This window comes from Acinonyx jubatus, chromosome X (genome assembly GCF_027475565.1).
Source record: "Acinonyx jubatus isolate Ajub_Pintada_27869175 chromosome X, VMU_Ajub_asm_v1.0, whole genome shotgun sequence".
Classification (NCBI taxonomy): Eukaryota; Metazoa; Chordata; class Mammalia; order Carnivora; family Felidae; genus Acinonyx; species Acinonyx jubatus.
The window spans coordinates 35,514,078-35,539,694 of NC_069389.1; the positions used below are offsets into that span (position 1 = coordinate 35,514,078).

Sequence of the window (25,617 nt, forward strand, 5' to 3'; positions counted from 1 at the left end):
TGAGAGAACCTACTCCCACGAAATACATGCACCTTACTTTTTAACTGGGCAGGGAATCATCATTATGTGAGCTAAAAATTATGTGCTACTCAGAATAAAGTGTCTCGTTTCCTTTCCTTCATAGATAGGGCAGTCAGGGTGGGTGGAGGAATGCTGAAAGAAATCTAGAGCTATGATAGAAGAGACTACCACTGTCCCAAAATTCACCTTCATTGTCTTAATAACCAGTAGTCACAATACTAAAAAGACCCTAGAGAGCATCACTGAATAATTGATAAGCATTCTGTTAGATACTGACATAAAAAGTTTAAGTCATATGTAGATTATTCTGTTTAATGTGGCGAGGTACTGAGTGATGCATCTTAGACCATCAGGAAGCATTAAAACTTAAGTAGTTTTGACCTAAAATTCGTTAATGAAATGGTTATCTGTGAAAGTCACTTGGGAACTACCTCATTTTCCAATAATGGCATATTAGCAGAATGGTAAAAGTCAAACAACCCATTAAATATAGTTTTGAAATGGCTGGATTCAAAGACCAAACTGTTTAAGTTCAGGAAACAAATACTTAATTCAGTTTAAGTTCAATCACCTCACAGAGTTCCTGGCACATTGTAAGTGCCCAGTATGTGCTTGTTGAATGAATGAATACCTAAGGGTTTTTTACTACAAGATGAAAGTTGAGGAATAAGTAAGCTTAAGATGTCAATAAGAATTGACATCTTTTTATCTGTAATTAATACGTAATTATGATATATGGATTATTTCTACATATACTGCTAGGATAAAAATTATGTAGATCTAATTGCTAATTTTCTATGTTTTTCCAAGATTTTTATTGAAGGATGGCCAACTGTGGCTATGTGCTCCTCAGGCAAAACAAATATGGAAGTGCTTAGCAGAGAATGCAGTTTACCTTTGTGATCGTGAAGCCTGTTTTAAGTGGTATTCCAAGTTGATGGGAGATGAACCAGACTTGGATCCTGATATTAATAAAGACTTCTTTGAAAGTAACGTGCTTCAGCTTGATCCTTCCCTGTTAACTGAAAACGGAATGAAATGTTTTGAGCGATTCTTCAAAGCTGTGAATTGTCGAGAAGGAAAACTAGTAGCAAAAAGGAGGGCATATATGATGGATGATTTGGAGTTAATAGGATTAGACTACCTTTGGAGGGTAAGTGAAAAGTAGGAACTTTGTCAACATTCTTTCTGATGAAATATTTCAAATAGAGAAGGAGTCACAAGTTTGCATGTAAATTACGTATATATGCTGATCTGATGCTTGTCTAGAAGGTAGTGGTAGTTCACCTTTGTCTTATTGTATCATTTGTCATTAGGTTTTTTCTTCTCTCTCTCTCTTCCCCTCCCGTTTTGTCACTGATAATCCTTTTTGTCTTGGCTTAGAGTCTGATCATTCCAGGTGTATTTAGAAATATACTTACCATATAGATTTTTCATTCCCCTGCTCCCCATAGAAGTCATTGTTCTTCCTTTTGTTTCATTCATTGTAGATCCTGTTTCTTCTCCTTCATTGTTTTTTTTTTTTTAACGTTTATTTATTTTTGAGACAGAGACAGAGCATGAATGGGGGAGGGGCAGAGAGAGAGGGAGACACAGAATTGGAAGCAGGCTCCACGCTCTGAGCCATCAGCCCAGAGCCTGACGCGGGGCTCGAATTCACGGACCGTGAGATCGTGACCTGAGCCAAAGTCGGACGCTTAACTGACTGAGCCACCCAGGCGCCCCTCCTTCATTGTTAATTTTACATTATTATACATGCAATGCTAAAATAGAGGACAGAAGAGAAGACTATTTAGAATGGGTTACAAATGTATACTTTATTGGCACAGTTTTAACTTGTGATGTTTTTAAACACCCGAGGGAATGAAATATTACTGTCTTATTTTTCCACCGTTGTATTTTTTTTTTATTAAAAAATTTTTTAAATGTTTATTTTTGAGACTGAGACAGAGCCTGAATTGGGGGGTGGGGGGAGACAGAGAGTAAGTGAGAGACAGAATCTGGAGCAGGCTCCAGGCTCTGAGCTGTCAGCACAGAGCTGGACGCAGGGCTTGAACCCACGAACCATAAGATCATGACTTGAGCCAGAGTCGGACACTCAACCAACTGAGCCACCCAGGCGCTCCTCCACCGTTTTAGTATTAAAATACGTATGTGCTTGAGATAAAATGGATACAACATCATATTAGTTTCAGGTGCACAGCATAATGATCTGATATTTGTATATATTGTGAAATGATCACCACAATAAATCTAGTTAACAATCATCACCACAAGTCATTACAAATTTTTTTCTTGTGATGAAAACATTGAAAATTTAGTCTCCTAGCAACGTTCAAGTATGCAGTACAGTATTAACTGTAGCCACTGTGTTGTACATTACATCCTCAGTATTTATTTTATAAATGGAAGTTTGTACCTTTTGAACACTTTCACCCATTTTGTTTATTCCCCGCCTCTGGCAACTGCCAGTCTGTTCTGAGTTATTTGTTTTTAGATACCACATACACATGAGATCATGCAGTATTTGTCTTTCTCTGAACTTTTTTCACTTCTCACAATGTCCTCAATGTCTCTCCATGTTGTGCCAATATAGTATTAATATATTATTTTTACTTTTAAAAATCTGACTTGTTCATAGCAGTTTATATTGTTTTTTGGATATATTTTTCTGCAAACTGTAGACTCTTTACTGTGTCATTTGATTTTTCAGACTTTTTCATTAAGTGGGTTTCAATATTTTTAAACAACCAGAACCTTTTTTAAAAGTAAAAATTTATAGGGGCGCCTGGGTGGCTCAGTTAGTTGAGCATCCTTCTTCATCCTTCATCTCATGGTTCGTGAGTTTGAGCCCTACATCGGGTTCTGTGTTGACAGCTCAGAGCCTGGAGCCTGCTTCAGATTCTGTGTCTCCCTCCTTTTCTCTCTCTGCCCTTCTCCCTCTCGCAGTCTTTATCTCGCTCAAAAATAATAAACGTTAAAAAAAATTTAAATAAAAATATATATAGTACTCCAAAATGTAAAACTGGTTAGAGAGGGGAGAGCCAGTTTTTTTGTTTCTGTTTTTTGTTTTTCTCTGCTCATTCCCCCTGAGAATTCTCCCTCATTCACACTCTTTGTTTCTTTTTAACTAATTTTCACACTCTTTTAAAATTTCTTTTTAACTAATTTTTAACGTATCTTTTATTTCCTTGTAACTAATTTGAATTCCTCCTTCAGTCTCACAACTTGGTTACCAAGTTGATTTGCAGGGTTCACTAATACTACTCAAAGCATATTTTATTCTTAGTAAAATGTGTCTTCCATTCTTAAATTGCTTTAGTCAAAGACTTGAGTTTTGCATTTTATTACTCTTTTCAGTCTCTTAATTTTACTTGACTTACTTGATTATCAAAGTAAATATACCCTTAAATTATGGAGTACTGTATTGAAAATAGTGGTTTTTCATGGATATGAAATATCCATATTTCAATGGATATGGTTTGAATTGAAATGTCCACCTAAAATATGTCATGAAAGTTGTTTACACTTGAATCTTTTGAACCTAGGTGGTGATTCAAAGTAATGATGATATTGCCAGCAGAGCTATAGATCTACTTAAAGAGATATATACAAACCTTGGTCCAAGGCTGCAGGTCAATCAGGTGAGGATTTACATTCACTAAAACGTCCACAAATTAGAATTCTAGTTAACGAACTCTTTTGCTTATAAGAATTTTTTGAATTCTGAGTTAACTAAGTTGTTTGTTTCAACTCTGATTAAATGTATACCTACAATATTTGTCTGTATTATCATTCCACAAAATGCTGTTTAGACAACATGAATCTTGATGATTACTTCAAGTGATTATTTTGTGTATATTTATGGCATGAGATATCAACTGAATTTCTTTTGATTTTACTACCTACTTTGAAGCTCATTCTTTATCTAATTTATACTTGTTAACTTACGTAACTCTGGCTTCCTTTGACAAAATGTAGTGTGTTTTATTATCAGTGTAGACATTGGTTAAATATGATGGCAATGAAAGTATCTTGGACTGTCTTTATTTGGCCCATTATTTGTAGGTGGTGATCCACGAAGACTTCATTCAGTCTTGCTTTGATCGTTTGAAAGCCTCTTATGACACGTTGTGTGTTTTGGATGGTGACAAAGACAGTATTAATTGTGCAAGGCAAGAAGCTGTTCGAATGGTTCGAGTGTTAACTGTGTTAAGGGAATATATAAATGAATGTGACAGTGATTATCACGAGGAAAGAACAATTCTACCTATGTCAAGGTTTGTGAATAACTGATCTAATTAATTACTTGGTATTTTTCCTAGACCTTTTTTCCCAGGATCTATTTTTTGTTGTTGTTGTTGGTAGGGCATTGAGTCTAGTTTTCTCCATCTATTTATTGCCGTTCATTTTATTGCCTTTTAGTTAAGTCTTGTCAAGGATATTTTGCAGTTGGAAGTATTTTGATGCTGTTCATTTATACGGTTAAAAATAATTCATAGATTGGAGAATTAACTGGAAATAACTCTTAAAAGCTGCTTTTGACAGATAGCTGATATGTCAAGAAATACTTCCAAATGATGTACTGGTATTTCTGTTAAAGTCTCACCATTGAGTAATTCAAATAGTATTTGTAATTTAGAGATGTTTATAGAATGAATGCCATCAGTATTTACTTTAAAAGAGTTCTCATTGTTAACCATGAAACTATATTAAGTTGCCTCTTGAATGTGAATTTTAGTTTTTCTGTCTTATCTATAAGAAGATATTATCAACAAATATTCGGCGTCTAAATTTTGATATTAATAATTTTTCACGAAATATTTACATCTTTGCATTTTTGTTAATATTCTCAAGCTAAAGTATCTTTCACATTTAAAAATAGTCTTAGTGAGTTGCATTTTCATTGCATTACATAGAGTGTTGTTAACTCAGGTCTCTGATTTAATTTCTTAAAACAAGACCTCTCATTTTCTGCAACCATAGGTACAAGAATAAATGACATAGGATTGTTGTATTTTTAAAGATTGCTTAAAATATTTATAATTAGAGGGCAGTAGGGGCACCTGGATGGCTCAGTCGGTTGAGTGTTCAACTCTTGATTATAAATTTTTATTTTCAAGATCCTAGAAATAAGTATCCTTTAACTCACTTTTTCTTGTTTAATAAGAAGATAGGAAATTCTGCTGATGAGGGTGATTTTTTTTCTTTTCTTCCCCCCCAGAGCTTTCCGTGGTAAACACCTCTCTTTTATAGTTCGATTTCCAAACCAGGGCAGACAAGTTGATGACTTGGATGTATGGTCTCATACAAATGATACGATCGGTTCAGTACGACGATACATTCTCAATCGTATTAAAGCCAATGTTGCCCATACAAAAATTGAGCTCTTTGTGGGTGGTGAACTGATAGATCCTGCAGATGACAGAAAGTTAATTGGACAATTAAACTTAAAAGATAAATCAGTAAGTATCTACAGTTGCCAACCTTTTGAAGAAAGTCAAACCTGAGACTGTTTTTCATTTCACTAGTTAATATTTCATTTGACATGTGTGAGGCTCTATATTAGTTACTTGGATTACAACCCTACATAAGATTGGCATTATGGTACTTACAATATACTAGAAGAACGGATTTCTAAAAACAAAACTATTTAAGTGGTTATTAGGCAACACCTGTAAATTGAATTTCTAGAAGTACAGCCTGTAGGGTTTTTTTTGTTTGTTGGTACGTTACTGACTTCTGTTTTGCATAGGTTTCCTGGTTTTTGATATTAACTTAGTGTATTATTTTCAGCTAATTACAGCCAAACTTACACAAATAAGTTCCAATATGCCTTCAAGCCCTGATAGCTCTTCTGATTCCTCAACTGGATCTCCTGGAAACCATGGGAATCATTACAGTGATGGTCCCAATCCAGAAGTGGAAAGCTGTTTGCCTGGGGTGGTGAGTAGATGGTTTTGAGTTACTGTATGCAAGGCATTATGTGAGGTTCTTTGAGAATAAAGAAATAAGGTTTGACCTTGTATCAACCACCTGCTCCCTGCCCCCCCATGCAGTGGAAAATTCACATATAACTTAAAAACTCCCCCAAAACTTACATATTCGTAGCCTAGTGCTGACTGGAGGCCTTACCAGTAACATGAACAGTTGATGAACATGTTATTTCGTATGTTACAGGTATTGTTTATTGTGTTTTCACTGTTTTATACTGAATGTATTATATACTGTATTTTTGCAATAAGCTACAGAAAAGAAAATGTTAAGAAAATCATAAAGAGAAAACATTTACTGTACTTCTGGGAAAAAAATCTGTGTAAGTGAACCTGTGCAGTTTAAACCCATGTTGTTCAAGGGCTCTAGCTATATACAGAATAGTTCTTTTTTGTTGAGAAGCCTAGTTTAATGAAGCAAAATATCAAAGAACTGTATAGTTAACCATCGGCTTCAGAATAGATCTCTCTCCCCCCCTCCTCCCACTCATGGTTGCGCTCTCAAAATTAAGTAAACCTTAAAAAAAAATTTTCCTTTAGATACAATAATATGTTTACTATTATACAGCGTAATTATAACTATTGAATGTATAAACTTAGAAAACTACACTGTATTTTGTATTTGTACCACAGAAACGAACCCTTTCTTCACAACTGTTTCTGTAGGAAAATGTCTACAATCTTTCTCAAGTCAGTTACATATCTCATATGTTAAGAAACCCTGATTCCTCTCTTACTTCCCCTCCCCAAGAGAATTTTAATGGCTATGGTGATAACCAGCCACTCCAGTGTCAGAATTGGCTCCCTACAACAATTGAATTAGGAATTTATTAGCAGGCATGACAGCCTTTTGTATGTATAGAGTCTAACTTGTAGGCATGAGAGAAATAATGTAACAAAATAGTAAAAGAGCTGTCACACAGAAATTACCGAAGATGGCTTGGGTAATATATTCAGTCTGCATTGTGAAGGATTTATACAGGTGGGAAGATGGGTAAGGCAGGCCTTTTTAGAGAGTAGAAATGAAATAAACAAAACTGGAAATTAATTTATTTGGGGGTTCTTTTATTGGGGGACGTATAATTTATAGGTCAATATTTTGTATTGTGTATTCTAGATTATGTCACTACATCCCAGATACATCTCTTTCCTTTGGCAAGTTGCAGACTTAGGTAGCAGCCTAAATATGCCGCCTCTTAGAGATGGAGCAAGAGTACTTATGAAACTTATGCCGCCAGGTAAGAATTTTTTTTTATATATATAATGTTCGTGAAGGACATGCTGGACAATAATGTATATTAATAAATTCTGTTTCTAGATGGAACATACTTTGTGGTATAGAATACCATGTCAGGAAATGGCAAAATACAGCCCACTGCCTGCTTTTGTACGGCCCAGGAGCCAAGGATGGTTTTTACATTTTTAAATAGGTGGGGGGAGAAAATTAAGAGAATACCATTTTATAGCTTACGTAAATTGTATGAAATTTACATTTTAGTGTTCTGAACAAACTTCTATCAGTGTACAGCCATGCCCATTCGCTTATATACTATCTGTGGCTGCTTTTGTTTCAAAACCGTAGAGCTCAGTAGTTGTGGCCAACATGCTATGGCCTGCAAAGCCTTAAATATTTACTATCTGGCTCTTTACAGAAAAAATGTGCTGACCTCTGCACCGTACTATGGGCCATGTGTCCTCTGTGGCACTGCTCCGTTTTTATTCCTTAGAGACAACCACTTTAACATGCGACTCTTTTCTTGTATATGGATATTGCTATTATGTCTATAAATCTCTTAAACTGTATGTGTCAATTTTGGATACCTACTGAGTTTTTTACGGAGATGAAAACTTTATTCTCACATCCTCCCCATTTTTGCTTAAATTCTTATCTAAAATTGACACTAAAGGAGCATCTGGCTGGCTCATTTGAGAGAGTATGCAACTCTTGATCTCAGGGTCACGTGATCGAGCCCCCCACTAACTAGGACACTAAAATGTAGATTTACATTTGGTGAAAAGTAGTTTGCCTGGATTACTGACAACTTTGTTCCTGGATTTAATGATTTCCCCTTTTCGTTTTCTTAATTTTCTATACACCTATTACTAGTTCATCCCACATATCTTCTAGTAACTTCTCAAAATAAGTTCCCATTATTATTTGCATTATATAATCTGTTAGGTTTCACTATTTTCTAGAGCTTTTCCTCTTCCTCATCCTCCTCCTCCTCCTCGTATGTGGTTGTTTCTTTCTCTGGCAGGATCCCTATTCTCAGGTTGCTATATCTTGGGCCTTTCTTGATTTTTTCTTATTTTTTTTTCTCCCCTCCCCCATGAATGTCTTCCTCACCCTGCTTGGGCTGTAATATCCTAGACTAGGCAGCCCTGTCACATAGAGTTTAAATAGCACGAGTAAAAATAATTAGTATCTTCAGAGATAACTTGAACAGCCCACCAGGTAGTTGAGTATGGCTGAAGACTGCCTCAAGAGTCTTCATAAAAGACATGGGACCAATAGAAATTGATAGTGCTGAGATTATAATAAAGATGGAAGTGGAGCTCAGAGACAGATGAGCTACCATTAAAGTGGGCACAGAACAAAGTAAAGCCTGCCTAGAGTCATGAAAGGCCGGGAGTGTACGGGGGAAGGTGCTCACTTTTCATTTTCCTAAAAAGTTAAAAGGGCTTCGTCCTGCACAGCTGCCAGGCCAAGGGGTTTTTGGTTAGTTGGGTTTGGGTTTGGTTGTGGTTTTGGTTTTGGTTTTGGTTGTTCTTAAAAGTTACACTTCTTCTCCTGCTATACTGGCTCCCATTGCTGGGAGAAATCATGTATGAGCAGGCTTACCTTTCACATCATACTGACACCCTTTTGTTTGCCATTTGAATGTGAGCTAATTGGGGTTTTAGAAAGAAGTGTTACAACTTAACAGACTGTACTTACTACCCTGAAAGCTATTACCGATAGATACATTATTCTGTTCCCTGCTTGTCTCTGCTTTTTGTAGAGTCCCTTTTTCCTATTAAAAACTTTTTTTCTGGGGCCTCTTGGTGGCTCAGTTGGTTAAGCATCCAACTTCAGCTCAGGTCACGATCTCACAGTTAGTGAGTTCAAGCCCCGCCCCGCATTAGATTCTCTGCTGTCCACGCACAGCCCACTTCAGATCCTCTGTCCCCCTCTATCTTTGCCCCTCCCTCCCCTCAAAAATAAACATTAAAGGGGTACCTGGTTGGCTCAGTCGGTTAAGCTTCTGAATTTGGCTCAGGTCGTGGTCTCAGCATTCATGAGTTCAAGCCCTGCTTCGGGCTCTGTGCTGACAGCTCAGAGCCTGGAGCCTGCTTCCGATTCTGTGCCTCCTCCTCTTTCTGCCTCTGCCCCTCCCCCACTCATACTCTTGTTTCTCTTTCAGAACATTGAAAAAAAATTTCTTAATAAATAAAATAAGCATTTAAAAAACCTGTTACTCTTATTGAAATAACTTCAAACTTACAAAGAATAGTACAATCTTCCCTTCCCCAGATTCAATAGTTGTTAACATTTTGCTATAGTTGCTACATCTCTCTCTCTCATGTGCATCAGAGATTGATGATCTCCTTTGGAGAACAAGTTGTAGATACCGTATCTTTTTATCCCTGAATACGTATTGCTTTCTAAGAACAAGGACATTCTCTTAATACTACCACAGTATTAATCAAAATCAGAAAATATATAGCACTGATAATTTATTATAATTTACAGACCTTACCCACATTTTCCCAATAATCAACCTTACAACAGTGTTTTCTGGTTGAGGGTCCAATTCAGGTTCTTATATTGCATCATTCATTGGTATCTTTAATCTGGAGCAGTTTCTCAGTCTTTGTCTTTTATGACTTAGACGGTTTTGAAAAGCATGGATCAGTAGTGGTGTTGAATGTGTCTGTTTGGGGTTTTGTCTGTTTCCTGATGGTTATATACAGGTTGTACATTTTGTCAGAGTACCACTTATGTGATGCTCTGTCTTTCTAAAAGCATTCTATCAGGAGGCACATGTCCATTTGTCCTTTATTGGTGACATTATCCAAGATCACTTAATTGATACCTGTCCGGTTTCTCCAATGTAAAGTTATTTTTCCTTTTTTTGGAGAGATGTTTTGAGACCCTGTAACTTTTTCCTCATCAAACTTTTACTCGTTTCACCATTCTTTGTGATGATTGCCTGAATCCGTTCTTCCTGTGATGGTTACAACATGGTGATTTTGTTTTACTTGATCTTTCTTTCTTCGTTTATTGGTTGGCAAAGTAGAACCCCATTTGTTGTGTTTCATATGTTTATATAACCCTGTTGGGTTATAGCTATTTTAATTATAACTGATGTTCAGTTGTCCCAGATGTGGTCAGTGGATAGACCTAATGCCTTGTTCTATAGCCTCATCATTATTTCAGTATGTTATTAGTTTCTGGTAAAAGATGTTTGCAGCTCATCTAGTACTTTATCCTAGCCCTGTAGTCAGCCATTTCTCCTTTCAGTGATGATAGAGGATATTTAGGAACAAAATCTGAGAACTAAATTGTGTTCAATACTGGGGTATCTTGTTTCTAGGCCTTTTCATTAAATTGAAGAAGTTAATGCACATCTCTATCAGTTTCTGTGTCTGTCTCTATTAGGAAAAAACACGGGTTCATACTGGTCCTACTCCAGCTTCTTGGTCTCTCGCCATTTCATATTTGTATCTGTCTCTACATTTCCAAGCTGTTTTCTTCCCATTTTCATCAATTTGTTGTTGGGTTGGGGCATGGCTTATGTATGCAGACTTCAGCAACTTTTGTTTGGTACTTTCCCAACTACCTATTGTTTTCATATTCTTAGTTTTTCTAGGATTCAGTGGGGGCATTAACTTACTAAGTACCCTCTTCCCCTCACAAGTGCTTCCTGGTTCATCGAAGCCAGATTATCTGTCTCCCATCTCCTCTATACCTTCAATGATTTGTTCATATCTTTCTAATGTTTCTTCATTTCCTATTTGTATGTCCTTTTGATATTGTATGTTTTGTAATCATTCTCTTTGTGGTGTGGTTTGTGGATTCATTGCTGATAAAAACAGTTCAATAATTGTCCCAGGTAATTTTTAAAACTGCTTTGTGTTACCATTATCTCCTTTTTCTAAAGCAAACATCATGTTGACATTTCCCGTTTCTTTTCTGACTCCTATGGGACAGAATCAGTTCAGGTATTTAGGTTCTTATCTAAAGCTTCTCTCAACCATTTAATTTAATCCTTAACCCTTACCTGTTGTATTATTTAGGATTTGTATTGTCTTATTTACTAGTGTTTGAGTAACAGTTACTGTTGCTTTATGTATGCAGAGTCATTCTTCACAGCGTACTTGAAAACACCTTAGAATCTCCGATCTCATGATTTGCACATAATGCCACCACATAGAGTGAGCTCTTGCCAGAAGCTCAAGCAAGAGTGCTTTTTTCATATTTCAAAGTATAGTACCTAAATTTGAAAAGGCCAGTAGACCTTTTCATATTCATATTACAGTAGACAAATCAGGCTTTGGACATAGATGGACTTGAGTTCAAGTTCTGATTCAAGTTGCTATTCCATGCCTTCAACATGTTTTCTTTGTCTTTCAAAACTTCCTTATTTATGTAACTGGGCTAATAACTATTTCATGGGATTACAGGGATTACATGAGTGGCATATGGAAAAACCTATTGCCTAATGACTGATACTAAATGAGTATTCAACAAAATGTTCAACTCACTGTGACTATGGTTGCTCCATGCACATACACACCTGCTTGTGCACGTGCTCTCCTTCCTTTAAGAAAGGAAGCAGATAATCATTTAGTGTTTGTACACACTTGCTGCATATATTTTAAAGGGGGAGAACACCAAGATGGAATTAATAGCTTTTTTCCAAGCCATCAACTTTACCTCTCTTCGTTCATTCTGAATCTGCCTGAAGTCAGGTGCCTCCGGTATGGGTTGCTGTTAAACTTAGAATGTTCTCCAGTCTTCTCTGTGTAGGTAATTTAATCTCTTGTAATTTAGACTGTACTCAGGAGTTCCTGTGTCCTTTCCCTACATGCACCAGGAAAACAGATTCTTCCTTCATACTAGGTGGTTAAAATGTATACAGCTTTACCAAGCACAATGAGTTGCTTTTCCTATTCAGTGCTTCCTTTTTCCCACTAGTTTGGTCTACTTAATATCTTAAAATACGTCAGAATCCATTATAAGCACTTCATATTTATTAGCTCATTGAAGCCTCACAACATCCCTATGAAGCTATTAACTGTTTTTAATCTATATTGTAAAGATGAGGAAACTGAGACCCAGCTATTAAGTTACTTGACTAGGGACACATAGCTTAAACGACACTTCTAGGTTTCACATGCAGGCGGTTGGCATTTATACTGTTATTATATACTGCACTGTGTTACTGTGCATTTTCTATACATTTTAATAATCCACTGCAACATATAATTGATTAGGTTTAGGTATCTTTTTGAAAGACAAGGGAATAAACTAAACTCTTAACTATATCTGGATGACAGGATTGTGGATGGTTTAAATTTTTCTCCGTTTTCCATGTTGTGTGAAATGAGCTTTGCATATCATTGGGCATCTGAGATCATTTAGATTGAAGAATGCTATAGTTGGAAGAGCCACTAATGATCATTTGGTTTTACATAGCACAGGTGAATAACATAATGCAACATTAAATGATTTGCTTAGTATTCACTGCTTTTTCTTAGCTTGTTTTTCCTCCTACTCCCTTTTGCCTTCATCCTTCACTCAATATTTTTAAACCAAGCAAGACATTCTCATACAGCATATGAATTTGTTTTTTAGAAAGCAATTTGATGATATATGCAGAGGGCTTGGACGTTGGTGATTCTGCTTGCAGGATTTTTTTCCTGATGAAATAAATAATTGCAAGATTTAGCTGCTAGGATCTTGAGTGTTTAAAAAAATATATATTGGAAACAACCTAATGCCTAATAATATGCAACTGGTAAAATGACACAATGTCATTTTACTCACCAATTAAAATAATACAGGGGAAGGGGCACCTGGGTGGCTTAGTCAGTCAAGTGTCCAACTCCCCATCTCAGCTCAGGTCATGATCTCACAGTTTGTGGGTTTGAGCCCTGCATCGGGCTCTGCACTAACAATGCAGAGCCTTCTTGGGATTCTCTCTCTCTCTCCCTCTCTCCCTCTCCCTCCCCTCTCCCTCCCCCTCCCTCTCTCCCTTCCTCTCTCTCTCTCCCTCTCTCTCTCCCTCTCTCTCTCCCTCTCTCTCTCCCTCTCTCTCTCCCTCTCTCTCTCCCTCTCTCCCTTCCCTGCTCACGCTTGCTTGCTCACTCTGTCACCAAATAAATAATAATTTTTTAAAATAAATCTTTAAAAATAATACAGGGGATGACTATTTAATGACCTGAGAAGCTATTCACAGATGTTTGATGATAAGTTAATATTTTAGTTACATTATATGTCAGTATCTCTTCAGAAAAGGGAAAACCATCAGTTGTAAAACAAACTGAAGATTTTTTTTAGTAAGATATTTATTTCTAGCCTATGGAAATTATAGTAATATATCTTTATTCTTCAAAAAAGCTTTTAATTTTTTTAAAGCAATCTTATCAAGTGGTGTTTTAATCATAGCACATTTAATTACTTGGGAGATAATTTGATCAACAGAGTACTTCTTAGCAAACCGTAAGAGACTCTTAATGATAGAACAAACTGAGTGTTGATGGAGGGAGGTGGGTGAGGGGTGGGCTCAATGGGTGATGGGCATTAAGATGGACACTTGTTGGGATGAGCACTGGATGTTGTATGTAAGTGATAAATCACTAAATTCTGCTCTTGAAACCAGTATTACACTGTATGTTAACTAGAATTTATATAAAAATTTGCAAACAGTAAAGTACTTTCTAAAGTTGATGGACTATTCTTAAGTGTGAATGTTTGGTAGCTAATGCCAAATTGTATCATGGGATTTTTTTTTTAACTGTCTTTTCACTATGACTTAAAAGAAACTTGTATTTTAATACCATGAAGAGAAAAAAAAAAAGCTGTGTTTGCTTTGAGGTGAACATTAATCACTACAGGTTTCTCCTGCTACTCCAAAGTAGAGTGTTCCTATGAAACCTTTTATAAGCCAAAACTGGTATAAAGCAAAGAGGCATTTACCATTTATGTGGAAAAATTTTTGAGTGTTTCCAGTTAACCTCTTAGGCTTTTCTGATACCTAAGGGCACATCTTAACAGATGCACAAATTAAGAAAGAGCATAGATGCTCACTCACAGAGGCAGCTCGAAGCTCTGGCGGCTTGATGCTGAGATGCCGAGTGTAGTTCCCAGGGAAGGAGCTTGGCGTGGCCACTCTCGCTGCTCAGGGCTGTGTGCTGCCTCTTTAACCGTTCTCTGAGTGCTATTTTTGCTTTTTGCCTCTTTTCATAAAGGTGAAGTTGTGTTAGGTGGAGGGTCCCTATGTTCCTTTTTTTTTCTTCCCATCTTTCCTGTTAAAGTTCAGTTTCTAAGGTAACCACTAAGCCCCTTTCAGGAAAATAAACCAGTTAGCACATAGTGTCATAAAGGTTAATAATAGAGAAGTTGGAAGGAAGGGCTTCTCATTTTTTATCTTGTTCTTTTCAATAAGAATTACTTCCTCCTAAAGTATACTGTATTTTTTAGGTTTCCACTGGCTGAAGAGGCATGTTGATTTGAGATCTTTTAGTGGAGACTGCCTCATGTTTGGGTTGACTGATTAGAGAGTCCTGGTTCATTGTAGTGTTTATTATTATTTTTTTTAATCCAGATCTGGCTATTTCTTGAGAAGTATGAGTCTGTAATTCAATGAATTGATTGTTATGCCATATTAAAGTAGTCTTCAAAATATCAAAAATGAAGTACTATGAATGCATGAATTATGTTTTTAGACTATATCTCCTGTTTTCTTACAGATAGCACAACAATAGAAAAATTAAGAGCTATTTGTTTAGACCATGCCAAACTTGGAGAAAGCAGCCTTAGTCCATCTCTTGACTCGCTTTTCTTTGGTCCTTCAGCCTCACAAGTGCTATACCTAACAGAGGTTAGTTTTTTCCCTTTTGAATTTACTTCATGTTCTTTGAACTTGACCTTTTACATGGTATTGTGAAGAACGCGGATAAAATTTATAATGAAAAATTTTTCAAATGGTCAAGAATTTCTTCACAATGATGATAGGGAAAATAGAAATTATCTTTTTAAACCCTTTTAATATAGTTCTTTTCTTTTTCCAGGTAGTCTATGCCTTGTTAATGCCTGCTGGTGCACCTCTGGCTGATGATTCCTCTGATTTTCAGTTTCACTTCTTAAAAAGTGGTGGCCTACCCCTTGTCCTGAGCATGCTAACCAGAAATAACTTCCTACCAAATGCAGATATGGAAACTCGAAGGGGTGCTTACCTCAATGCTCTTAAAATAGCCAAACTGTTGCTAACTGCCATTGGCTATGGCCACGTTCGAGCTGTGGCAGAAGCTTGTCAGCCAGGTGTAGAAGGCGTGAATCCCATGACATCGGTAATAGACTTTTTAAAAATGTCTTATTTATAGTAATAGTAACAGTAATTTTTAAAGTTTGAGTTCAGAGGTGATTCAGAATGTTTCAAGTTCCTTTCCAGTGGTACCCTATTTTAAAGGTTTTCTTCTATTAAATGATATTTGTATTGAAAGTGAAAGTGCTTTTTACTGACTATCCTCTAATTTTAAGAGGACAATTCCTCCCTGTTCCTTTAAACTTTTTTTGACTTTCAGCTATTTTAAACCTGATAAAAACTGCATATGAATCTCTTATTAATTGGTAGCTAGCAGATATATGAAGATACATTTGGTAATAAGAAAGTTGTAATTGGCTTAGCCTGTGGCCAGCCTTTCTTCCCATCTTGATAAGCTTAACCTTCAGGTCTGAGCTTATTCTTAATCTGTCTTTCCTTGGTGGTATCCTTGCTCCACTTCATTCTGACTAAAATTTGAGGTTTTCTGTATTCATCATAAGTGGCCAAAGAAGATAAAAGCTTCAGGAATATAGATTCTCTCTTTTGTAAATGGCTTAGGTCTTAATCAGGGAATTGGAATGTTGATTAGATCTGTAATATGATAAATCTGTGATACTGAATAATATATATCATGAAAATAGCATTTATAATTGTTTTAGGTGTGATAATGATATTGTGGTTATGTTTTAAAGGAAGTGCCCCTCCCTTTTTGTTTTTAATAATTGCTGAGGAGCACCTGGGTGGCTCAGACCGTTGAGCCTCTGACTCTTGACTTTGGCTCAGGTCATGATCTCATGGTTCATGAAATCCAGCCAGGTGTTGGGCTCTGTGCTGAGCATGGAGTGTGCTTGGGATTCTCTCTCCCTCTCTCTCTGCCCCTCCCCTACTCATTCTCTCTCAAAATAAGCATTTAAAAAAATAATTGCTGATATATTACAGATGAAACTATATGATATCCAGGATTTGCTTCAAAATAATTCTGGTGTTGGAGGGATTGGAAAGTGAGAGGGAGTGGTTAGATAAAACACTCTTGGTCCTTCTTTCATAATTATCGAAGCTGGGCTGTGAGTATGTGAGAGTTTATAATACTGTTCTCTCCCCTCTTGTATATGTAAGAAGTTTTACATTAAAACAGTAAACAAAAACAAATGGCCTAAGTTTATATTGTTTTTTAGGGTTCCATGTTGGTTGGGATAAAAAATAGTGCTTCTATATCAAGAGAAACAGATTCAAACCATGGTCCTTCACACAGGTGCTTAATGAAGTACGCAGAAAGTGATTACATGCTTTCCTCTTTCACTTTTCTCCAATATTTATTCAGAAAATATGCCACTGTAGATACAAAGGTTTATAAATAATAGTCTCTAATCTCAAGGAACACACAGAGATATCTTTAAAGAGATAAAGGCAAACTTAGTAAAACAGACATGTCTTAAATACTAAGTATTTCCTACAACATAGAGAAAAGGAGTTAACTTGAAAGGCAGTCAGAATGGCCTGGCTAATAAGTACGAGTTTTTTTTTATAGGTTTAAAAACTTGGTTATACTATTAAATAGAACAGTGGTACCTTTCATACATTGGTAATTTTATTCTGTTATGAAAATTCCTTAATGTTTCTCCTTTTCAAAGAAGATAAATGATGACCAGGGGAAATGGGAGCAGCGTCTCCCAGGAGCATGCATGTAAGAGACATGGAGTAATTTATTGAGCCTCTAGATAGGGTTGTGGAACCATCACTTCGGTTTATCACTTACCTCTACAAGTTACACTGAGCCCAGATGTAGAGATACAAGTTGAATTGAGCTAGAATGGGCGTTTGTAGAGGGACGTGTAGCACTAAGCACAAGAAAAAGTGGAAGCCCACATTGTTTGCAAGATGGACTTTTTGTGTAAATCCCTGTGGTTCTCCAGTGTGTGTGTATATATGGAAGGGGGGTCATCTTGAGGGAGTGGTGATGGGTGGGAGCTCTGCACAACTTACTTCCAGGTAAAATGGTTCTGTTTTTTCAGGTCAACCAAGTTACTCATGATCAAGCTGTGGTGCTACAAAGTGCCCTTCAGAGCATTCCTAATCCATCATCTGAATGCATGCTTAGAAATGTGTCAATTCGTCTTGCTCAGCAAATATCTGATGAGGTTAGTATTAAAAGTTTTTAAGCTCTGAAATCCTGCAAGGTTTGTTTCTTCCCACTTTTGACCCTCTGTTTAAGAAATAACCCTTATCACAATTTAGGGCTCAGTTTTCCTAGGCCCACGTTAGTCACTGTCTCACTCTAGAGTTCCCGTAATATGAATTTTATCTAATATCAATGTTAGTACTTTCCAGTTAGAATCCTCTTCATGTACAATAAACAGCATCCTTAAAGTATATGTAATTCAATTTTGACAAATGCGTGTATGTTTAAGTCCACCATCATTTCCATTGCTCTGTATGCCCCTTTGCAGTCCTTCTTCCCTCTACTCCTTAACCCCAGGTAACCAGTCATCTTTTGTCAGTATAGAATAGTTTTCATTTTCTAGAATTTTGTGCAGTGTGTGTTCTTTCATGTCTGGCTTCTTCCACTCCGCATAATGACATTGAGAATTGTCTGTGCTGTGTGGACCATTGATTAGTCCATTCCTCTTTACTGCTGTGAGTAGTATCCCATTGTGAGTATTCCACATTCGTACACTTGGCGAGGGACTTTTGGATAATTTCCCTGTTCTGGCTGTGAGTAAAGCTGCTGTGACCATTCTATACAGGTGTTTGTGTGGACTTGGTTTTCATTTTTCATGGGTTAAAAAAACGAGTATAATGATGTGGGTCATCTTTGTAGTCATTTTAAGATTCTTCTGATAGTATAGGGCCAGATAATTTCTCGTATTGCTGTTAAATTGGGGGGGGGGGGAAGGAAAGGACAAAAGCAATTTGGGAACCTAAAAATAATAGTACTGCTTTATAGCCATTCCTATCTCCTTTATAAGGAGAAGCATTTTTTTCTTGTTAATATCTTACTCTAATACTCTTATCAAACAGTTTTTTATTATTTATTGTCTTGCAGGCTTCAAGATATATGCCTGATATTTGTGTAATTAGAGCTATTCAGAAAATTATCTGGGCATCAGGATGTGGGGCCCTACAGCTAGTATTTAGCCCAAATGAGGAAATCACTAAAATTTATGAGAAGGTAAGAATTATCTCAAAAATGTTTTCCTTTTAAATAAATGTTGTTTAATTGTGCACGAGGCCCAAATTATTACATCTGCTACCTTTAAAAATGCAATCATTTGCATCTTAATGGCTGAAAATTAGAAGGTAGCTATAGGTAAGATGAGAATACAATAAAATTTTACTTTTGAAATAAAGTACTTCAGAATCCTGCCATGAGGCTGCTTTTTTAAAATAAGAAACCTTTTCTACTTCTCACTAAGGTGAGATATAATGATCTTGTGTTGAATGTGTTTTTTCCCATTCTCTCCATTCTTCTTTCATCTTTCGGTCCTAATGTTTCTGTCCTAAATATTCGTTTAGGTAACTGTCAGCTGTGGTATCCTGGTGCTTAAATATTTTTGATTCTCTTAAAGCCGTCAAAAGTAGAAAGTGTCAGCCAATTTAGGTATCATGTCTGACCTTCCCTTAGATTAAATTAAGCAAATTATTTACAGAAGCAAGTCTGTGTTTGACTCTTTGATTTCCTGTCCTATGTACCTTGCCTTTGATAACCACTATGCATATTTAGAAGAGGAAATTAAACTGTAGGAACTCCGCAGCTCGGTAGAGCTTCCTTGTTATGGCCAATATAACCCTGTTTTTCCCAGGGTATATGTTGGAGTCCTATAGCATCTGTCTGGTACAGTGCGTGGGCTAGTATTTGAATGTTTATTCTATTTTAGGCATGTAGTGTAATTACTACTTTTTGATAAAGTCAGATTAGAATTTAATAACTACCTACCGAAGCATATTTTAGATTGTAAAACCTTCCTGAATGATTGGCCAAGACAGTGGCTTTCAAATAAAACGGCACTATATGTACACTACGCTTTGGAACTAGTCCCAAGTTCCTAACTCTGCAGTGCTAGAGTGGTTCTTGAGAAAGGAATGATTATTCAGAAGGTCCTGAGAAGCCTGAAGGACAAAAAGGCAGGTGGTATTCTCAGTGTCCTCCTTGGATGATGTGGAAAAATACTGGAATTAGACTTCATTGTCTATTGTAGTCATTTCCATACTATTTTAAACTGGTCTCAAATTGCAGGTAAAGAGGCTGAGGCCAAATGGTTTAAGTGAGTCGGTAAGTTTTAAGCACTATCTTGAAGTTGTATGAGATTTTTCTTAAGTGCATCTCTAGGTAATTTGCCTCTGACCATAATTTTACAGACCAATGCAGGCAATGAGCCAGACTTGGAGGATGAACAGGTTTGCTGTGAAGCATTGGAAGTGATGACATTATGTTTTGCCTTGATTCCGACAGCCTTAGATGCTCTTAGTAAAGAAAAGGCTTGGCAGACATTCATTATTGACTTACTGTTGCACTGTCACAGCAAGTAAGTGTCTTTTTTAATTGTAAAAAACTTGATCTTTTGTTAAGCAGAAATGTATGCTGGCAGGATTTATCCCAGATATCAAATATTTATTGTCTCTACAGCATGGTAATGTTCAGGAAATTTTTGTTTAACTATGTTTTTGCCTGGACCTAAATTTGTTTGGTTTTAGTCTCGCAAAATGGCAACATTAAATCTCAGAGTACAATTAATTTTTCTCTAATTTCAGAATTTAGTCTTGCCTAAGTGAGGTACATACTTTAATCCTCTTTTAAAATCTGGTTTACAGGAATTTTTTTTTAATGTTTATTTTTGAGAGAGAGACAGAGCATGAGCAGGGGAGAGGCAGAGACAAAGGGAGACACAGAATCCGAAACAGGCTCAAGGCTCTGAGCTGTCAGCACAGAGCTGGACATGGGGCTCAAACTCCCCAACCAAGAGATCATGACCTGAGCCAAAGTCGAACACGCAACTGACTGAGTCACCCAGGTGCCCCTCGTTTATAGGATTTAAATTAAATAGGGGAGCCTGGGTGACTCAGGTGGTTAAGCGTCTGGTTCTTGATTTTGGCTCAGGTCATAATATCTTGTTTCATGGGCTCAAGCCCCTGCATTGGGCTCTGCACTGATAGTGCAGAGCCTGCTTGGGATTCTCTCTCTCTCTCTGCCCCTCCGCCACTCATGCTCTCCCCCTACATCTGTCTCTCAAGATAAATAAACTTTAAATCAATCAAATGGGACACTAACATTCTATCTTGGATACTTACATGCCAGGTTTTTTTAAGAGAAATTGTTGATTCGGTATGAAATTCACAAAGCAGGGTTATGGTAAGAGCTTCTGCATTCTATACTGAGAATAAAGACCAGCTTTATATAAAGCCCTCGTTTTCAGTTCAGGATCATTTAATCATTGACATAAACTTTGTTTCGGACTTCTTTTTGTGCAAGTCAGTTAGATTTGTAGAAAATACTGGTTTCCATCCTCTTGTGTCATTCTAATCCTGACGTTCATAAGGTGATTTTTTAAAGTCGAGCTCTAATTTGTGTCCCTGTTCTATGTAATTAATCTGTCTTGCATGCATTTTGTGAAAAGACCAAAAATGCTTTTATTCTCTCAAATGCCATTCAGCAGTGACAGAAATCACTGATTAATGTAAAGTCAGAATAAACAGTTGCTGAAATAAAACCCAGTGATAAGACTTTTTAAAAAGTGCTCATTCCGTAGGATGCTGTAACGTGAATTGAGAATGTCTACTATTTTAGAAGTTCCTTGGTAATTTCCTTGAAGACCTCTATTACAGCCTATTCCGAAAGTCCTTTGACAGGACCTACTGCCCCCCCCCCCCCCCATAATACTGAGCTTGCTATCTGCTTGAGAAGACTTGATCATCATTGGACAACCCTGTATGTTAAGAAAAATAGGTTGAGTGAGTTTGGTTTTATTTAATAATGCATTGGGTGGAGGGAGGAGAGGAAAGATGATTGGCCAAACAATTATAGTGAAGTCAAACCTAGAGGTAGCAAATTTTTCATTCTATGTTGAATTTTAAATCTGAAACTAAATTTGGAACTTATTTCACTTCCTTGGCTGTTAAGTATTAAGGAACTTGGTTTTGCAGGTTTTTCTGCTCTCTATCCTTTATGAAAATTCCCCCTTAGAGGAAATTAGAACCATTTCCCTCTTCCTCTTCCCAAAATTTCACACAATGAAGTAAAGTTCTGTAGACAGCACTTCATCTCAGTTCTCCTCTGTCACTTTGTCTTCAACAACACAATAGGTCTTCTAGGGTCAAAATCTCTTTGAGCTTTAGGTATCTGATTTTCTGTAGTACTGGCTCTCATCTTGCCCTGAGTTTTCAATCATTTTATATATAGCCAAGTACTTGGTAGGTTCAAAATCCCTTATTTCCAGTTTGTAAGAATTTGACAGCAAACCTGACTTGACCATAATTTTTTGGCATTACCTTTCTAAAATCTGAATCCCCAAACGTATCTGGCTCCCAACAGTTTCAGTTATGGCATTGTGGACCTGCCTGCATGAGGCTATTCTTCAGATCAAATTTATAGGTATACCAGTATACCTATATACAGTGCATTTCCCACATGTGTTTTCTCACTTAATTCTGTAGCAACTCAGAAGTAGACTGCTGCTAAAGGGACTAAGGCTGAAGTTCTGTGACAGTGTCATACCTCTTGAGATCTAACTTTCTGCTACACAGTTGTATTCGGTGTAATCATAACCCATGAGCAAATTAATGTGAGCCCCTACTATGTGCTTGGCAATGAAAAGTCCAAAGTTAAATAAGATCGGTTCCTTGTACTCATGAAACTTTGAGACAGAAATTAGGTTCATAAAAGGCAAAGTACTCTGGGAATTTGAAGAGTAAGTACTCTGGGAATTAGAAGAGTAACAATAACTTTCTACCTAGAATGAGCAATAGTAAAGGTTCTTTGCAGAACATGACGTGTGAGTCTTGGGTAAGACTTATGCATACATACAAATTGAAGATGGGCATTGGCACTGCTCCCCCTCAACCTCACTCCCCATTATGTTGTTTTTACTTCTGTATTGTTAGACTCCATATACTTTTCTACCTCCTCCATATTGCTTTCACCCTCATTTAAGCAGCCAGCACCCATTGCCTGCACAACCACAGTATCCTTAATCTTCCCACCCTAGTGCTGCACCACTAAAGTATTATTCTAATCTGGTGACCACACTTCAGACAGTATGATCTTTGCCAAGCATGATCATGTTTTCCTATTAAAGTCTTTCTGTGCCTTTCCATTGCCTTTGAATGAAGTCTAAATATTTAAATTTGATTTATAACCACTCCACAGTTTGGCCCTTGCTTCTACTCATGTTTTAACTTAAAGTGCCACACTTTCCAGTACGTTTTCTGGAAAGCCTCCCAGACCTCTGTTCATATTAGATGAAGTCTGTTTCCACATCATAACACTGAACTTACTGTAATCACTCACAACTGGGTTTAAATTCCTTTAGGTGGCTATGTTTTTTCTAGCCCCTTCTAGCACCTGTTGCTTTATACCCTGCCTATTTAACTCCTTTATGGTACCTCTGATTGATGAAGGCATTTGAGTTTGCCACCCCTGGCATAGTGCTTTCAGGAAAGAGCTGAGTAGTCTGGTTTGATGTGTGAAGCAGGAGTACAGGATAATATTGTAAAGGGGATTAGTGGGAGTTGGTTTACAGAAGGTCTTTGATGTTGAGATCTAAGTAGTGTTTAATTTTAATACGGTAGGCAGTCTTGTTGGTGAATAATTTCTCAAGTACCTATTGTGTATCAAGCACTATCGTAGCTACTAGGGACATATAGCACTAAACAAAACAAACCATCAGCCTTGTTAGAATATAAGAACTAATGAGGATGGGGAGTGGGAAGGACAGACATGGGAAAATATATAGTATGTTAGATAGTAATAAATGCTATGGAGAGAAATAAAGCAAGGAAGGTGATAAGGAGTAGTAGGGAGTCCATTGAGTTTTGTTTTATATAGGATAGAGAAGGCTGCCTAAGAAAGTGACATATTTAAACAAAGCTCTGAAAGAGTAAGGTAGTGATCCATGTAGGATAATGGGGCAAGTGCCTTTTAACCATAAGGAACAACAGATGTAAATGTCCTGAGGCAGGAACATGCCTAATGTGCTAAAGAACAGCAAGGAGACCAGTATGGCTGGAGCAGTGAGTGAGGAGTAGGCAGTTGTAGGAGGTGAGGTCAGAAAATTAACAGGCAGCCTGTTAAGATTTTATAGATCATCGTAACGACATGGATTTTTTGTTTTGTTTTTTTACTATAAGTGAGATGGGAATCCTGTTTTACGGTTTTGAGCAGAAGAATCATGTGCTCTGAGTTATTAATATTTTGAGTTTATTCTGGTTGCTTTGTTGAGAATAAGTTCTAGATTGTCAAGAAAAACGGATTTTTAATCCAAATAAAACATTGACAGTGCCTGGAGGGTGGTAGTATTAGAAATGGTGAGAAATGAATTTTTGAGTAATTTGTAAAGGTATGAGCAACAGGATTTGTTGATAGGCAAATGTTTCTTTGGAAGCATTACAGAAATCTGCATGTATGTGAGAGGTTACATCAAGAAATGACAAATAATCTGTATAGATCCCTACTTTATTTGGGCTGTATACCTAACTTTTTAAAAAAATAAACTACGATAGTGCGAATGACCTATACTTTTGAAAATCTAATAAAAGTTTCTTTAGAAGCATTGCAGAAATCTGCATGTATGTGAGAGATTTCATCAGGAAATGACAAATACTCTGTATAGATCCCTACTTTATTTGGGCTGTATACTTATCTTTTTAAAAAAATTAACTAGGCTAGTGCAAATGACATATACTTTTGGAAATCTAATAAAAGTTATGGACTTTCTCCCCAGAAAACTTAGGTACTCTTGACTTCAGTTTATTTGTGTTCCACCAAACTCAACCCACAAATCTTCTGAAGTCCCTCTGGTTTATAAGATCATATACAAGTTTCTAGAAACATTCAGGAGGGAAGTTAGTACACAGAATATGTGCTGTCAAGTCCTTTACCTTGAGCTATAAATTTGGTTCTAAGCTGTCAGCTAGCACAAAGAAATATGGTAGTTACTCACAAAATGTAGTTTGCAGTGTCTGTTAAGATACACAAATGCGGGGCGCCTGGGTGGCGCAGTCGGTTAAGCGTCCGACTTCAGCCAGGTCACGATCTCGCGGTCCGTGAGTTTGAGCCCCGCGTCAGGCTCTGGGCTGATGGCTCGGAGCCTGGAGCCTGTTTACCATTCTGTGTCTCCCTCTCTCTCTGCCCCTCCCCCGTTCATGCTCTGTCTCTCTCTGTCCCAAAAATAAATAAAAACGTTTAAAAAAAAAATTAAAAAAAAAAAAAGATACACAAATGCTTGGCAGATACTTGTTAAGCATCTTCCATATGTCAGACATTGTTCTGGGTGTCAGAAACTCTGGCATCTGTAAAGCAAAGCCCTCCACTTTCTAATGGAGACAAACTACTGTCTTCTAAACAAACAACATTTATGCATGTGGTAACTGAACTGGTTCTCAACATCTGTATTATGTCGGACACTATTCTAGGTTCTGGAGGGACAGCGGTAAACTATATGATGTCTCTACCCTCTTGGACATTTACTCTAGTGAGATCTATATAGTATATAATTTTTTTTTAATGTTTATTTTTGAGAGAGAGAAAAAGCATGAGTGGGGAAGGGGGCAGAGAGAGACAGAGACACAAGATCTGAAGCAGGCTCCAGGCTCTGAGCTGTCAGCACAGAGCCTGATACGGGGCTCGAACCCATGAGCCGTGACATCATGACCTGAGCCGAAGTCGGATGCTTAAACAACTGAGCCACCGACATATATATATATATATTATATATATATATATATATATATATATATATATATATATAATATATATATATAATATATATATAGTGTGTGTGTGTGTGGGTGAGATTCATAATGATAAAGTAAAATTCTCACTACTGGGACCATAGATAAGTTCTTCACGTGGGTCATCA

The 25,617-nt window shown here is 37.0% G+C and overlaps 1 protein-coding gene across 2 annotated transcripts in view; it reads left to right on the top strand.

Annotated features, from left to right (window-relative positions):
- The window catches only part of USP9X (ubiquitin specific peptidase 9 X-linked), a 132,186-nt gene that overhangs the window by 69,103 nt on the left and 37,466 nt on the right, over positions 1-25,617 (top strand). For both annotated transcript variants that reach the window (XM_027054125.2, XM_027054126.2), the window contains exons 16-26: positions 832-1,174; positions 3,570-3,665; positions 4,090-4,301; positions 5,246-5,486; positions 5,818-5,967; positions 7,132-7,252; positions 14,973-15,103; positions 15,294-15,572; positions 17,560-17,685; positions 18,591-18,716; positions 19,904-20,070. In XM_027054125.2, the coding sequence (XP_026909926.1) occupies positions 832-1,174; positions 3,570-3,665; positions 4,090-4,301; positions 5,246-5,486; positions 5,818-5,967; positions 7,132-7,252; positions 14,973-15,103; positions 15,294-15,572; positions 17,560-17,685; positions 18,591-18,716; positions 19,904-20,070 (1,992 nt within the window). The remainder of the gene's footprint in view (positions 1-831; positions 1,175-3,569; positions 3,666-4,089; positions 4,302-5,245; positions 5,487-5,817; positions 5,968-7,131; positions 7,253-14,972; positions 15,104-15,293; positions 15,573-17,559; positions 17,686-18,590; positions 18,717-19,903; positions 20,071-25,617) is intronic.